The sequence below is a fragment of the Quercus lobata genome, chromosome 3 (assembly GCF_001633185.2).
Source record: "Quercus lobata isolate SW786 chromosome 3, ValleyOak3.0 Primary Assembly, whole genome shotgun sequence".
NCBI classification, from domain to species: Eukaryota; Viridiplantae; Streptophyta; class Magnoliopsida; order Fagales; family Fagaceae; genus Quercus; species Quercus lobata.
The window spans coordinates 26175064-26191799 of record NC_044906.1 but is presented as its reverse complement, the minus strand read 5'-3'; the positions used below and the strand labels follow the sequence as shown (position 1 = coordinate 26191799).

General features: G+C 32.2%; 2 protein-coding genes and 1 long non-coding RNA gene across 4 annotated transcripts; all 3 read left to right on the top strand.

Moving 5' to 3' along the window:
- The first annotated feature begins 1360 nt into the window (after positions 1 to 1360).
- LOC115979499 (TMV resistance protein N-like) lies at positions 1361 to 6043 on the top strand. 2 transcript variants are annotated; one of them, XM_031101550.1, is made up of 5 exons: positions 1361 to 1982; positions 2476 to 2663; positions 3750 to 4010; positions 4525 to 5187; positions 5293 to 6043. In XM_031101550.1, exons 1-3 carry the CDS (start codon positions 1489 to 1491, stop codon positions 3758 to 3760), a joined length of 693 nt encoding a protein of 230 aa, XP_030957410.1. In that variant the 5' UTR covers positions 1361 to 1488; the 3' UTR covers positions 3761 to 4010; positions 4525 to 5187; positions 5293 to 6043. The 2 variants fall into 2 exon arrangements, with proteins under 2 accessions (XP_030957410.1, XP_030957409.1); XM_031101549.1 differs by having other exon boundaries at positions 2476 to 3588.
- Positions 6044 to 6182: 139 nt separating this feature from the next.
- LOC115979500 lies at positions 6183 to 6695 on the top strand. Its single transcript, XR_004089070.1, has 2 exons — positions 6183 to 6299; positions 6376 to 6695. It is a non-coding gene; the product is annotated as an uncharacterized LOC115979500 (long non-coding RNA).
- A 2459-nt stretch (positions 6696 to 9154) lies between these two features.
- On the top strand, positions 9155 to 10468 carry LOC115980646 (disease resistance protein RPP2B-like). The gene is made up of 2 exons (XM_031102879.1): positions 9155 to 10031; positions 10202 to 10468. The coding sequence occupies exons 1-2, from the start codon at positions 9300 to 9302 to the stop codon at positions 10466 to 10468; spliced, it is 999 nt and encodes a 332-aa protein (XP_030958739.1). The 5' UTR covers positions 9155 to 9299.
- Positions 10469 to 16736: the final 6268 nt, after the last annotated feature.

Sequence of the window (16736 nt, the reverse complement as noted above, 5' to 3'; positions counted from 1 at the left end):
AGATTTTATAATTTCTTTTATCAGGCTTGTATTATGTAAAAATTCTAGTTTATGCGTGCAGGTTGAGAATTTTGGCTATTACTTTCTCCATTACTATGTTCGCATACGCTGGAATACTCGCGTTAGCTGGCTTTTGTAGCAAATTCGATTATTTTTATGGTATGTATGCTCTTTACAAATGGTTTGTTTCCCAAACTTTGGCTAAGATTGATGCACCATCATTTTAATTAATACTCAAGAAAGGCTGAAGCAAGTTTTTTGAGTCATCTTATGCTTCTCCTCAGTCCTTGGGAAATCAAGATCATCTGTCACGGATTGTTTCTAGGCAAGCAGGTTTCCTACTGGAATATGCAAAATGATGTGTAAAGCTTTCATGGAATGTATTTATCTATATTTTTCTTTGTAGCCTTAGCACAATACATATTTGGAATGTGACAAATTGCACATTGACTTTAATACGTTTTCTGTTCTTTTATTACAATAGTATCAAGATTCTTTGATTCTGCCATTGTTGCGATCCTATATGATGATTAGTTTCTGATGTCGCCGGCCACTGCTTTGATATTCCTGCCCTTGAATCATCCAGCCACTTCTATATCAAATTAATTGTGTACTTACATATCAGAGAGTATTCTTCAAGGCTGTCATAAACCTGCTTCTTACATCCGAAAACATTTTATAATGAAACAAAAGCATTTTATAATGAAACAAACAGAACCTTAAACCATGTTGTATTGATTAGATTTTTTTTCATTTCATGAAGAGAATATTGCTTATGGTCTGGTATTTTGAATGATAGGAAACAGGAAATTACTGTGTAAATATCAACCTGCCATACTGGGCAATATTGAATAGTACTAATGAAAACTTTGATTCAGATCCAAACAATTTTATATTTAGGCCCACGAGTCACGACATGCTCTTAATTTTGGTCTTGCAAGTCATCTAGAAGCGGATTACAATTTTGTAGGCAAGGGATTGCTTGAAACTTTCCTAGATTCAAATTTCCTAAAGTTAGCGCATACCCAACGAAGAAATTTCCTCTGGGTCCAAACGTTTGAAAATGAATTAGAACGTGTCAGCTGAACTCCAAAAGTTTGAAAGTGAATCAGAATCATAAGCAAAGGGACCAATTTTCTATTTTTATCACATTACACGTTTGGGCCACCAACTACGAAAGTTGTACGCTACTACTTTAATCTCACATTTGACTCTCTCAGTCTTCTACTATTCTTGGCCTCACAACAGCTATCAAAAATCTAAATAACATGTGGCTCAAAAAAAAACAAAAAAAAAAAAAATCTAAATAACAATCATTTCCTTCACTCTGCCATACCCTTCTCTCTCAAACCATTGAGAAATACATCTTCTTTATAAGTTTTCATTCCCTTGGCTTTCTTAAAGTCTTAAAACATTTCCAATTTCTTCACCTATTTCTTTCTCCTCTTTCTTTTAGATCTTCTCAACCGTCTATATATCCAAATTACAATGGCTCTTCTAACCAGCAAACAAGCCTTCTCTTCCTCTTTTACCCAACAATGCAAATATGACGTGTTCTTGAGTTTCAGAGGAGAAGATACCCGAAACGGTTTTACTAGCAATTTAAACGGTATTTTGCGTCATAATGGTATTAGCACCTTCATGGATGATGAGCTCCAAAGAGGAGAGAAAATTTCCACTGAACTTTTCGAAGCTATTGAAAGTTCAAAGATTTCGATAATTGTATTCTCTAAAAACTATGTGACTTCCACTTGGTGTTTGGATGAACTTGTCAAAATTCTTGAGTGTAAAAAGAAAGGCCAAGTGGTGTTTACGGTTTTTTACAAGGTGGATCCTTCAGAAGTACGTAGCCAAAAAGGAAAGTTTGGAGAAGCGTTGGCAAAACATGAAGAAAGTTTCAAGTATGACATGAACAAGGTGCAAATATGGAGGGCCGCTCTAAATGAAGCCGGCAATTTATCTGGTTGGCATTACAAAAATGAGTATGTATATAATCACTACTCTATTATCACCACAAAATTTTACTATTAAAAAATAACTCCCAAAAGCTATATTGTTTGTTTGTTTGTTTTTAATTTTTTTAATTTTTATTTTTATGAAACTATTATATTTTGATCATATCTTTCATTATGGAGCTAGTTAAACTTCAACGGTTAAAGATAGCAAGAGAAGAATATATGACTGATACTTATCAATTAATTAGAAGCTTCTCTCACATAATCTTTAGAAAATCTTCTTTTCCAAAGAAGATTTTCCATGCATCTTTGTGCAAAAAGACTAATATTGATATCCTAGCTGAACAATAAAAAAAAGTATTTGTATTAACGGTTTAGATCTATGAATTATGTGCCATTTAATTTAATTAACAAAATTTCAGTTGTAATTTAGAAGCTAAACAAAATTAACAATTTTGAAATCAATTTAGGATTATATTTCTATTTCTAACATTTTTTTTTAATGCTTTGTGATTGGCAGCCTCCCTCAATTTACGTTGATCCAAGAAATTTTTGAAGGGATCTCAAGTGCTAAATTAAATTGTTCGCAAGTATTTGTTGTTAAATACCCAGTTGGAATAGACTCTCGCGTAGAGGAAATAAGTTGGTGCTTAGATATTAAGTCAAACGATGTTCGCATGTTAGTGATCCATGGTCTTCCTGGAATAGGTAAGACAACAATTGCAAAAGCTATTTTTAACTTAATTGCATATCGTTTTGAAGGAAGTAGCTTTCTAGAGGGTGTTAGAGAAAGCTCAAAAACAAATGATGGTGTACTCCAACTACAAGAGGCACTTTATTATGAGATCTTAGGGGGTAGAAATTTGAAAGTGCATGGTGTATCTAAAAGAATCAAAGTGATAATGGAAAAGCTTCACCACAAAAAAATTCTTTTAATTCTAGATGATGTGGACAAATTAGTCCAAGTAGAAAATTTGCTTGGAAAATGCAATTGGTTTGCTTCTGGAAGTAGAATTATTATCACGACAAGGGAGAAAAAGTTGCTATCTACTCTACGAGAAGATTGTCATTTAATTTACTATAAGGTTAGGGAATTAAATGAACATGAATCTCATGAACTCTTTTGTCACATGCATTCAAAAGAAACAAGCCTACAAAAGATTATTTGGAGCTCGTACACCAATTTATAGGTTATGCCAAAGGACTTCCATTAGTTCTAAAAATAATAGGTGATGATTTACATGACAAAAATTTACAATGTTGGAAAAGTGCATTAGATAAGTACAAAAGAATTCCTAAATCGGATATTCAAGAAGTACTTAAATTAAGTTACGATGGATTGGACCGAATTCAACGGGATATTTTCCTTGACATTGCATGTTTTCTTAAAGGATTCTACAAGAATTTGGTTGTAGATATATTACAAAGTAGCAATTTTCATGACCCATACTACGATATTGAAAAACTTATTGATAAATCTCTCATAGTTGTTGCAAAAGATGACAAATTATTGATGCATGACTTGATACAACAAATGGGTTTGGAAATAGCTCAACAAGAATCAGAAGTGTCAAAAAAATATAGAAGGCTATTGTGTTATGAGGATGCTCTTGAAGTACTAAATAGAGATACGGTATAAGTCCTTTTGATTTACCTTTTCCTTTTTCTCACAATGCAAATGTAATTAATTTTTTCTCATTGGGTTTGATTGATTATTTTAATGTTGAAGATAATTTTGTTTTAAATTTAATAATCATATGTTTTGCTGCCTAATGTAATTTTTGTTCCAATTAGGGATTAGATGAAATTCGAGGCATAACATTGTCCTTGCCACAATCAAGAAAGATGCAATTGAATCTTGGAAAGATGAAAAATCTCAACTATTTAACAATTCGTAATGTAATTTGTGAAGACCTTAAATCTCTTCCCAATGGGTTAAGGTTACTTGATTGGAATGAATTTCCTTTATTGTCCTTGCCGTCCACCTTTGAACCTACAAAACTCGTTGTACTTAACATGCAAAGGAGCCACATTGATTTGGACAAGCATTTCGAGGTATAATCATAGCATTTATAAATTCTTATTATGTTTATTTATTTATTATTATTATTATTTGTTGCTAAAAAAAAACCATGCACAAATATTTTAAAATGTACACATAACCATAAAGAATTTATGGTGCAAATCAATGAACTATTGACAAATGTTTTTTTTTTTAATTAAAAAAAAAAAAAGAATAGTACTACAGATATTACAAGTTTTACTATATTGAACATATAAATTGATATGTCACAAATTATAAAGAGACAATCCAAATATTTATTTATAAGGTGGTTGATACTTACCAATCACATTTATTGTCACATTAATTTGTAAGCTTTATGTTTAAAAAATTGTAGTACCTTTAGCATTTTTATTTTAGAAGTATGTATTATAATTCATAATTGAACGGTTATTATTTCTTAATATATGCTCTTAGCTTTTTATTTTTATTTTTTGAAATGAGCTTGTAGCATTATTTTGTTTTCTTTTTACTAATAAATTTCAAAAAAAAATTCTTCTTCTGCAGAGGTGTCGATTCAAAATATTGAAATATATGAATTTCGCACATTGTAAAAACATTACAAAAGTACCTAACTTATCGATGATTGCCCCAAACGTAAAGGAGTTGGGGTTTTTTAATTGCATAAATTTAGTTGAGGTTCATCAGTCCGTTGGACTTCTTGAAAAGCTTGAACTATGGAATCTCAATGAATGCCGAAATCTTAGAATTTTACCAACAAAGCTCCAGTTGAAATCTCTTAAAAGCTTTTTTCTCTTTGGCTTTGAAAGTCTTGAGCAAGGAACGGAAAGATTAGCGTTGCTTTCATCAATAGGATATCTCACTGGCCTTCGTGAGTTATCAATAAGTTTAAAAAACGTGAAAGATGTTCCAAGTAACATCTCTCATTTACAAAATCTTAGGAGGCTCCGTATGTATGATTGTGAAGAATTTCCAAAAGCCATGGATACCCCTGGTTGCTTCCCCAATTTAGAACGTCTAGATATCTTTTACAGCAACTTTACTACCTTACCTGAAATTGCTATCGTATTTCCCCAATTAAGGTTTCTAGGGCTTAATTGTTGTTGGAACCTTCTGAAAATTCCAAGACTTCCACATCGTATACACGTTGTATATGCAACAGGATGTAATTTGTTGAATTCACAATCAAGAAGAAGATTATTGAATCAGGTCTCTCTTTCTTTCTCTCAAAGTTATAGAATTTTTTTTTGTTAATTGAAGATTATTACTAAATTTGCTAAACTAAAGTTTCTTAATTTTGCTAATGGCAAGCAGTTTGGAGAATGTATAGGGCTTCAACAATATATCGTATGTGCAAGGGGAATACGGCATCAAGATTCTGATTCTGAAACAAACTTTGAATTAGAATCAGAATTTGATTTCGATGAAGCTACGTCTAAAACAGGCTCTGCATTTGAAACAAACTCTAATCCTGAAGTGGACATTGAAGCGGATAATGAATATGTATCAGAATTTGAACTCGATGAAGTTGAATTTGAACTCGATGAAGCTGCATCTGAAACGAACTCGACATGGAAACTTTATGATTATTATTCACTTGCATTTCCAGGAAGTAAGATTCCAAAGTGGTGGTTCAACCATCAAAGTGTTGGAAGTTCTGTATCGTTCTCGGTCGGTCAGAAACTTCCATCATTCGTTTTCTGTGTTGCACTAAAATTGGAACTGAAGGATGATGTGCCATATGAATATGTATTTCATACATTTACCTGTTCTGTCTACATGTGCATCAATGGTTTTGAACGCCGTCTTGTATATATGACTTTTATTTTAGATCCATTATCTTTTATGTGGTTCTACTATATAAGAGATAGGCCTTTGGAAGACATAATTCTAGGGGATTGGAACGACATTGAGATTCGATTTGAATGTTCAAATTATGATACTAAAATAGCAAAAATTACAATAGAAAGGTGCGGAGTCCATGTATCATGCATTTGTCCTCCTTGCAACTTTGCAGCAAATGAGGATGCTGACTTCAACCCATGTCCACCATTAAAGAAAATGAGAACCCCTTAATTGAACTTCAAATAAATATGCCAAGGTACCATCATTACTCTGAATTTATTTATTTTTTAATCCCAAGTGAGTTACAAGCAGAGTCACCAATTATGAATTCACACTATATGCAGTTGTGGTGATGAAAATTCTTTAAGAGGCATGAGAGGAAGCACATCAAGTATTTGATAAAATGTTACTTTGGGCTGAATGAATGAACTCACTCTCTTACTTTACAAAAGAGGAGGTTCAATATATATATAATGGTAAATTACTGTAAAGATTACACTATTGCATTTCTATTGTTAGTTGGTTGTAAAGGATTTATCTTTTGGATTTCAGCAAACATCATCAACTTCATTGCAAGTCCAACTTGCAAGCTCGGCTAGGAATGGAAGAGCGAAGGATATTTTTGCAGATTCTCATTCAATTTAATGACCTATTCATTTAGGGGCTAGCTAATCTGATATGTCATGTTAGCTACTTGCAGCTTGAGCATGAATGGTAATAGGTTTATGCATTTAGTTTTTGGGAACATGATGATGTATCTTGGTGCTAGTACTTCACTGTTTTATGTGTAATAAATATGGTCCCTCAGCTTCTTAAAGTGTAGATAGAAGTAGGATTCAGCAATTTAATAGCTAACATATAAGGTTTAGATTTCTTAATTTTGTTTGAATAAATTAAAAAGAACTTATTTAAGCCATCAAGTCTTCTAGGCTAAGATTTGTAGTCTCTAATGTTAACCTTGAGTATCAACACGGACATAATGTCTAACAAGGTAATTTTGAAAAATTAAGACATCATGGTGCATTCATATAAAAAGGAGGTCTTTAACTATCATGAGCAAGGAATTTTCTTGTAGATGTCTAACAGTGTATATATGAAAAATGCTAGTGTTATAAGCCTATTAATATCTTTTCTAAAACATTACATCAATAATCTAGGAAGTCTAGGCTGTGACAAATATAGAGGCAAATGTATTAGCGATAATAGCTACCAAACCAGGGGAAATATTGATAAAGCGCATGACAGTGGATAATCAAACTTGCTGTTCTTTGTTCACCTTAAACAGAAAATTCTTTGGGTATGGAGACAATTTTGCTTCTTTATATATGCAAAGCCTTTCATTTTAGTATATTATTCTCTCTCCAAAGCTTTTTTCTTTTAAAGAGCTTTCATCTAGTGCTTCATGACTCATTAGACTGCTTTAACCAAAAAAAAATTCTGAAGACATTTCATTAAGCTTGTTCAGTGTCTTCCCCTAATGCATTGTGCAAGGCTTATTTTCTTACATGTAACCATATCATAAATTTTTTTCTTACATGAAGTTTGGTCAAGCTTTTTTATGTCATTAATAGGTACTATGTGTTGTTTTAAGCCTTTTTTATGTGATAAATAATTATTTTATTGATTGTTCATTTTGTACAATTTGAATAGATTTGCATCTTAGAGTACCCTTATTTTTTCTGCGTTATCTTAAATGTTGGTTCTTGTATGTTCTAGTTTCTCCTTTTTTATGTGATTCTCATATTTCCAAGCCTTTTTTTATTTATTTTATGGCAAATCTAATTTAGACCCCTATGTTGTTGTATTGTCCAAAAAAAATTCATTTCAAGAGCTTTTATATAGTGCTTCATGACTCATTAGAGATTAGATTAATTCAATAATTTTTTTTTTTTGAAGACATTTCAATAGGCTTGTTCAGTGTTTTCCCTAATGCATTGTGTGAAAGATTATTATTTTTTATGTGTAATGTATCCATATAATAAATATTTTCCTTATATGCAGTTTGGTAAGCTTTTTTACATCATTAATAAGTACTCTCTGTTGTTTTAAGTCTTTTTCATGTGACAAATAATTATTTTATTGATTGTTCATTTTGTGCAATTTGAATAGGTTCGCATCGAAGAGTTCCCATATCTTTTCTGTATTATCTCAAATGTTGGTTTTGGTGTGTTCTACTTTTTCCTATATCAAGTAATTTATTTCTAAGCACTTTTTCAATTGCTTTATGATAAATCTGATTTGTACCCCTATGTTGTTCTAGCAATATTGTCTCTCCAAAATCTAATTCAGGAGGTCTAGCTCTGTGCTTATGGCCTTAGTGGAATCTTTATTGGCTGGGGTTTTAGAATTAAAATCTTCTAGTGTTGAGATATCCTCATTTACCACATCAAGATATAATTCCAGATTGTTGGCAGTAAAGGAATCAATAACTTGCATAACATCATGCCAACCCGACTTTATTGTCAACTCTAACATGACATATTTGTATGTACAAGTATAAGCCTTGGATTAACTAAAATGGCATCTCTAGCTTTATTGAGTCATTAACTAGCAAACAATGGTGGAGGTGAAATGTTCAGATAACCAAATAATTTGCTTTCCCAATAGATTTACCCACATGTAGCAACAATTTCAACAAATTAAGTATACTTGGTGGAGATATGTAATTGAGGATAGTATAAGGACTGTTACAACTTAAAATCTCCAACTCCTCTCTACTAAATGCTCCATGCAAACTTTGACACAATCTATATGCCTTGTGATGAGTCATTGTCTAAAAGCATAACCCTGTGCATTGCAATTATATTATCATTCCTTTTGCCACAGATATATTTGTTATGCTATCTATTTGAGATTGCTATATTTATTTTAAGTTGTGGACTAAACTGTCACTAGTAATATTGATAACTTTTATTTATGTAATCCACTATGTAGAGTTGCATCCTTTAGGCACAGGCAATATGTACTGATCATATGACAAAAATAGGGTTGCAATGGTATTGTAACCGACCCCATCTGTAAGTGTACTGGGTAATTGTGTAACATGTTAACTGTTTGTATTATAGTTCCAAATGCTCAGATTCTGGATAAATAGGATTTTCTAGTGAGCTATACTTGGCATATTGTTGGAGGATTATTGATGTCATTAAGGGGTTAATGCAGATGTTTTTATCAATGTGTCTCAATCCACACTATATCCTACTTCTTGCTAACTTAAAGGACAAAGCATTTGACTTTTGGATTCTATACCGTCAATAGTGCATCCGCCTGGGACGTAGTTGGCACATATTATTACTACACTAGACATGCCTACACCCATAGAACATGCACTAATGCATGCCATATACGCTCTATAGTAGTCATGCAGATAAAGTATGCAACACGTATAAGTCCAACTACAAGAGGCACTTTATTATGAGATCTTAGGGGGTAGAAATTTGAAAGTGCATGGTGTATCTAAAAGAATCAACGTGATAATGGAAAAGCTTCACCACAAAAAAATTCTTTTAATTCTAGATGATGTGGACAAATTAGTCCAAGTAGAAAATTTGCTTGGAAAATGCAATTGGTTTGCTTTTGGAAGTAGAATTATTGTTACAACAAGAGAGAAAAAGTTGCTATCTACTCTACGAGAAGATTTTCATTTAATTTACTATAAGGTTAAGGAATTAGACGAACATGAATCTCGTGAACTCTTTTGTCAACATGCATTCAAAAGAAACAAGCCTACAAAAGATTATTTGGAGCTTGTACACCAATTTATTGGTTATGCCAAAGGACTTCCATTAGTTCTAAAAATAATTGGTGATGATTTATACGACAAAAATTTACAATGTTGGAAAAGTGCATTAGATAAGTACAAAAGAATTCCTAAATCGGATATTCAAGAAGTACTTAAAATAAGCTACGATGGATTGGACCAAATTCAACGGAATATTTTTCTTGATATTGCATGTTTTCTTAAAGGATTCTACAAGAATTTGGTTGTAGATATATTACAAAGTAGCAATTTTCATGACCCATACTATGATATTGAAAAACTTATGGATAAATCTCTAATAGTTGTTGCAAAAGATGACAAATTATTGATGCATGACTTGATACAACAAATGGGTTTGGAAATAGCTCGACAAGAATCAGAAGTGTCAAAAAAACATAGAAGGCTATTGTGTTATGAGGATGCTCCTGAAGTACTAAATAGAGATACGGTATAAGTCCTTTTGATTTACCTTTTCTTTTTTCTCACAATGCAAATGTAATTAATTTTTTCTCATTGTGTTTGATTTATCATTTTAATGTTGAAGATAATTTTGTTTTAAATTTAATAATCATATGTTCTGTTGTCTAACACGATTCATGTGATTCTTTGTCCAATTAGGGATTAGATGAAATTCAAGGCATAACATTGTCCTTGCCACAACCAAGAAAGATGCAATTGAATCTTGGAAAGATGAAAAGTCTCAAATATTTGACAATTCATAATGTAATTTGTGAAGACCTTAAATCTCTTCCCAATGGGTTAAGGTTACTTGATTGGAATAAATTTCCTTTATCGTCCTTGCCATCCACCTTTGAACCTACAAAACTTGTTGTACTTAACATGCGATGGAGCCACATTAAATTGGATGAGCACTTTGAGGTATAATCATAGCATTTATAAATTCTTATTTGATTTTTGTTTTGTTAAATGAGTACTTTTAGAGAATATGTTAAGGAGCATTTATTTTTTGTTGCTAAAACCAAACCATGCATTTATTACTATATAAAATAAAATTTCTATAAATTTGTTTAATAAATAAAATCAAATTGTGCACAAATATTTTAAAATGTACACATAACCATAAAGAATTTATGGTGCAAATCAATGAACTATTGACAAATGATTTTTTTATTTTTTTTATTTTTATAAAGAGTAGTGCCACAGATATTACAAGTTTTACTATATTGAACATACAAATTGAGGTGTCACAAATTTTAAAGAGACAATTCAAATATTTATTTATGAGGTGGTTGAAGCCTACTGATTACATTCATTGCCACATTAATTTGTAAGCTTTAGGTTTATAAAATTGTAGTACCTTTACCATTTTTATTTTAGAAGTGTGTATTACAATTCATAATTGAATGGTTATTATTTCTTAATATATGCTCTTAAGTTTTTTTTGTTTTTTTAAATGAGCTTGTAGTCTTATTTTGTTTTATTTTTACTAATAAATTTAAAAAAAAAATCTTCTTCTGCAGAGATGTTGATTTGAAACATGAAATATATGTATTTCACATATTGTAAAAATATTACAAAAGTACCTAACTTATCAGTGATTGCCCCAAACATAAAGAAGTTGGAGCTTTTTAGATGTATAAATTTAGTTGAGGTTGATCAATCCGTTGGACTTCTTGAAAAGCTTGAATACTAGGATCTCAATGAATGCTGAAATCTTAGAATTTTACCAACAGAGCTCCAGTTGAAATCTCTTAAAGGCTTTTATCTCTTTGGCTATGAAAGTCTTGAGCAAGGAACGGAAAGATTAGCATTGTTTTCATCAATAGGATATCTCACTGGCCTTCGTGAGTTAACAATAAGTTTAAAAAACGTGAAAGATGTTCCAAGTAACATCTCTGATTTACAAAATCTTAGGAGGCTCTATATGCATGATTGTGATGAATTTCCAAAAGCCATGGATACCCCTGGTTGCTTCCCTAATTTAGAACGTCTAGATATCTTTTACAGCAACTTTACTATCCTTCCTGAAATTGCTATCATATTTCCCCAATTAAAGATTCTAGGGCTTTACTGTTGCTGGAACCTTCAGAACATTCCATGACTTCCACATTGTATATGCAATAGGGTGTAATTCATTGAATTCACAATCAAGAAGAATATTATTGAATCAGGTCTCTCTTTCTTTCTCTCAAAGTTATAGAATCTTTTTTTTTAATTAATTATTACCAAATTTTCTAAACTGAAGTTTCTTAATTTTGCTAATGGCAAGCAGTTTGGAGAATTTGCAGGGCTTCAAACAAATATCATATGTGCAAGGGGAATATGGCATCAGGATTTTGATTTTGAAACAAATTTTGAATCAGAATCAGAATTTGATTTCGATGAAGCTACATCTGAAATAGGCTCTACATTTGAAATGAACTCTAATCCTGAAGCACACAATGAATCTGTATCAAAGTTTGAACTTGATGAAGCTACATTGGAAACGGACTCAACATGGAAACTTTATGATGATTATTCGCTTACACTTCCAGAAAGTAAGATTCCAAAGTGGCGGTTCAACCATCAAATTGTTGGAAATTCCATATCATTCTCGGTCAGTCGGAAACTTCCATCATTTGCTATCTGTGTGGCTCTAAAATTGGACTTGAAGGATGTGACATATAGTTTTGATTTGTTTAATTGTTCTATCTACATGAACATCATTGGTTTTGAAAGATTGCTCGTGTCTGCTAATTTTTCATTAGATTCAGGATCTTTTATGTGGTTCTACTATAGTAGAGATAGCTTTTTGGAAGACATAATTCTGAAGGATTGGAATGAAATTAAGATTCTATGTAAATGTTCAGATTTAGATCCTAAAATTGCAAACATTACAATAGAAAGGTCTGGAGTCGATGTAAAATGCATTTGTCCTCCTTGCAACTCCGCAGCAAATAAGGTGGCCCAAATAAGAATTCATGAAAGACTCAAACTGTCTTTTGATGAAAGATTAAAAATGTTTTTATGCAGAGTTGCTGCCGAAGTCCTCCCCTTTGAGAAAAAGCTCGTCAGGTGCTTAAAAACCCAAGATACCTATTGCCCTCTCTGTGAAATAGGAGAAGATTCTCTTTTACATCTATTTCAAACCTGTCCCTACGCCAAAGGAGTTTGGTATGGTGGTAGATGGGGTTTTCGAGTCAAAAAGATCCAAGCTCAGTCTGTTTTGGAATTTGTTGAACATATAATTGACCCCCCAAGTGAGTTACTTGCAGAAAGAATTACCAAAGATGAGTTCACACTCTACACAGTAGTGGCAATGAAAATCCTTTGGATGGCACGAGAGGAAGCTCTATTTTCAAACACTAAAGCTAGCATAAACCAGTTAGCCCATCGTCTAAACAAACAATATGAGTTTTACTTGAGATCACTCACCAAAGAGCAAAATATGGGAAGTGCTTGGACCAAATCACTTGATCAATTGGTAAAGCTTGATTTCGATGTATCATGTGATCAAAACAATTTAGGCTTGGCTGTGGTTCTAAAAGATCAAGACGGGAATGGGAGAGCTATTAGACGTGGCATAAACATCAACAGCAAGATGGGAACGCCATTGGCCAAAGAGGAGCACAAATTGTGGTAGAGGGTACAAAGGTAAGCATTCCATGTATTTGATAAAATGTTTCTATAGGCTGAATGAATGAACTCACTCTCTTTCTTTTCTAGAGAGGAGTTTTAGTATGGTATATAATGGTAAAATATGGTAAAGATTAAACAATTGGATTGCTATTTCTCTTCCTTTTTTGTAGTCAGATGAATCTGCTCTAGAGATACTCTTTATTTTGTTAGCTTGTTGTTGAGTAATTATCTTTTGGATTGTTCTGTTTAAATTGCAGTAAACTTCATTGTAAATACAGCTTGCAAGCCAAATTATGCTTTGGCTTTGGTTTCTTCTTCATTTGGAAATGGGGTTAGGTCAAGAACATTTGGTGTTTTTTCTTAGGAAGTACATTCTTTCATTACTTCTTTACCAAGCCAAATTCTGTTAACTTCATCTCATGTGCTGTTAGGTGCCTGTTTTGTGAGTGCATATTTTTTGTCACTGAGTCCATTGTGTCAAGAGTAGAAGGTTCCCGAACCAAGGTGTGATCAGCCATCATGCACTTTGTAGAATATGCCAAATGTTAGAGTAACTGCTAGAGGCAGACCTTCTGGAATTACCACTACCAATTGTGATTGCTATAGTGACAATGCATGATTAGCCATCCTGCATTTCATCTCTAATACTTTTATTTTAAAATATGTCTATGAGTAAGAAGATTTAGAGTATCGGAGCAACAAATGTTCTCTCATTTCATCTATTAAAATTTGCATGTTGTGGATTTTTTAGTTCAATTTTCTATTCATTTCTTTGCACTGTGATTTCAACCAAAATCAATGGATAGCGGTTAGCTTAAAAAAAATATTGTTGCTTCAAGTCATGCTTAAGTCATGCTTAAGTATGACCAAGCTGCTTGTCTTATGCTGTTACTCTCAAAGTAAGGGGCTACACCATGTTGGTAGTAGAGGAGATGTGATAGTTCAAATTCATAATTCTCATAATGACGTTTCAATCTTCAATTCTTCTTCATCATTAATGCATACATATGTGAAATTTAGTAGTCATAAATTATTGAGTTACATATTGATTTCATTTATTCTTTTTCCTCTTCTGTTACAACAACAACATCAATTATTCTTTGGCTTTGCCTTTTGTGGAGACCCCTCAGAAGATTGGTTTTTAGCGTCTCTAGAAAGGTTCCTAAGTCCCTACATGCAGCCCATGTAGTTGAGTCAATTCGTTGTCATTTACTTTTTGTTCAGCTGTGTATGCCATTTTCAACATTTTTTTACCTATATGAGGATTGTGTTATCATCTTTATGAGTTACAATGAGAGAATGGGAAATACGTTGAATTTTAAATGCTTCTATTTTCTTGTAGTAAAATACATCAATGTAGAGTGTATTTAGTTTTTAGGGCATTTTTATATTGCAATTGTAGAAATGGACCCCATTTACATGTGCCATAAGGTTGTTGGTGGGTGCTTGTACATTTGGAAGAATCACTATACTGATATCTTAACCACATTATTTAATAAACAAAATCACATAGAAAATACGTATGTATTGTGAAGTATATTAAATGACCAAATAGAAGGACTATATTTGAAGAAGCTAAGATTTGGGGTTCAAAAATCTGATTCAGTGCTTTGAATAATTGAAAATTACTGACCTTGACAGAAAATATTTAACAAGGACAAAAGCTGATAAAGTAAATTGTTGACTTTATATCCTGATGTTTTTATTTGTGTGAAGCAGCTTTATGCTTAAGAAGCATGCAAACTTGTTTGCAAAAAAGATGAATGCTCTTAACAAGTGAATGAAAAGGCAAAGACAAAGCTGCAATTTCAATCCAGGTATCTAATTGCCCTCACTCCAACTTCTCAGTATTGGCTTAGACCATTGAGGTATGTTCATGAGTATATTATGTTACTCTACTTGGGATATTCTTGAATTAAACAAATGAAACTCCACAATTATAATTTGCCTTCTTGCAATTTGAACTAAAACTTATTTTGAGCTTTAGGTTGATAGAACAGTCACCTGACACAAACCTTGTCAAAGGTGATTTGTCCACAAGTTGGCTTGTAAGTGGCCTAGATGGAACTATATGCAGCTTGGTCATGAGATTGTTAGTGCCTAGGCCTAGGCATGTATGTCTTAGTGGAAGCCAAGGCACCCAGAATTTAAGGTATTAACTTCTTTATATCTACAGTGGAATATGTTTATAAAAGGTTGATGATACATTCTTAAATTACTCTCTTCTTGGTTGGCCGCCTTATTGAGCCCAATTTTATGTATATTGCCTGCCTCTCTAATGAATAAACTTTTATTTTTTTTTATTATTTTTTTATTTTATATAATATGACCTGGGGTCTTTTTGGGGGGACAGTAACTTCTCTATTTGAAGGAAACTATACGTATATTTTAAATAAGATATGTCTAAAAATATATTTTATAAAGAAAGTAAAAATTCTCTAATAAAGACCAATAATTTTTCTATTGTAATAGATGTTATGTTAATACTATCAAAACCTGTGGCTTTTGAGTGGGGTTAAGTGTTTGTGATATCTGCAAAAACTAAGGGGACCATTGTATTAATTTAGAAGAATTGGGGTGTACAACACAAACAATTATCTACATATATATAAGAAATATAAAAAACTTCAATCCTATGGGAGGCAATAGCCACCTTGGCCTCCCTTTGCTTTGACTTTAATCATGGTTTGCTTAATTTGTATTGCCCCTGCTTCCTCAGATGAGGTGTTCATACGAGACGTGTAATTTCAATTTTTTTTTTTTTTTTTAATATCATACTGAGGAAGAAATAAATCTTCATCTTCCTTTTGGGGTATTGTTGTTCTCTTACCAGATACTATTCTACCTAGATGTAATATTACCTGAGCATTGTTACAAAACCTTGGGAACTAAGAACTCTGATAATTTCTTCTTGTTGAAGAAAATTAAATTTATAGTTTGGTTTATTGACAATCAATCATCTTTTTATACCAATTATGCAACTGATGAAAAGATGGCAGACGATTTCCTGTGCAATAAATTAATATGTTTCTTGCAACCTTTGCATGTAACTGTTTGTGAGTGTGTTTTCCCTAAATTTTGGTAATTGTTGGTCATTTGGTTTCAATATGGGAGTAATCATGTGGTCACTTTGCTCCGAGTTTGGTTTGCATTTTCTTCATTGTGATTTTAGTTAGTATGATTTAAGGATCTCTATATTGCTGATTTGTTAAATATGACAACATCTAAGTAAGATCAAATGTTGACTAATATTCTAGTTAGTTTGGAGCAAGTTGTCTGATTTACTAAAGTTTGAGTTTTGTAATGAACTTCTCAAACTAATGATATTTATTACTTCTTGTCTAGTTGAATCTATGAATTTTATATTCAATCGTGTTTGTCTTTTATTTCTCCAACTGTATGCCTAAGAAAGTTCAAGGAAGAATGACTTTGCTTTGAACTTTAGTACAACTTTTTCATACTTGGTAAAACAAATAATTACTTCAGAGTAGGTATTTTATTTGTCATAGTGTTGGTCTTATTTAATGAATTGGGCGGGCGATAGCTTTTCTTTCTACCCTCGTGTCATGTTAAA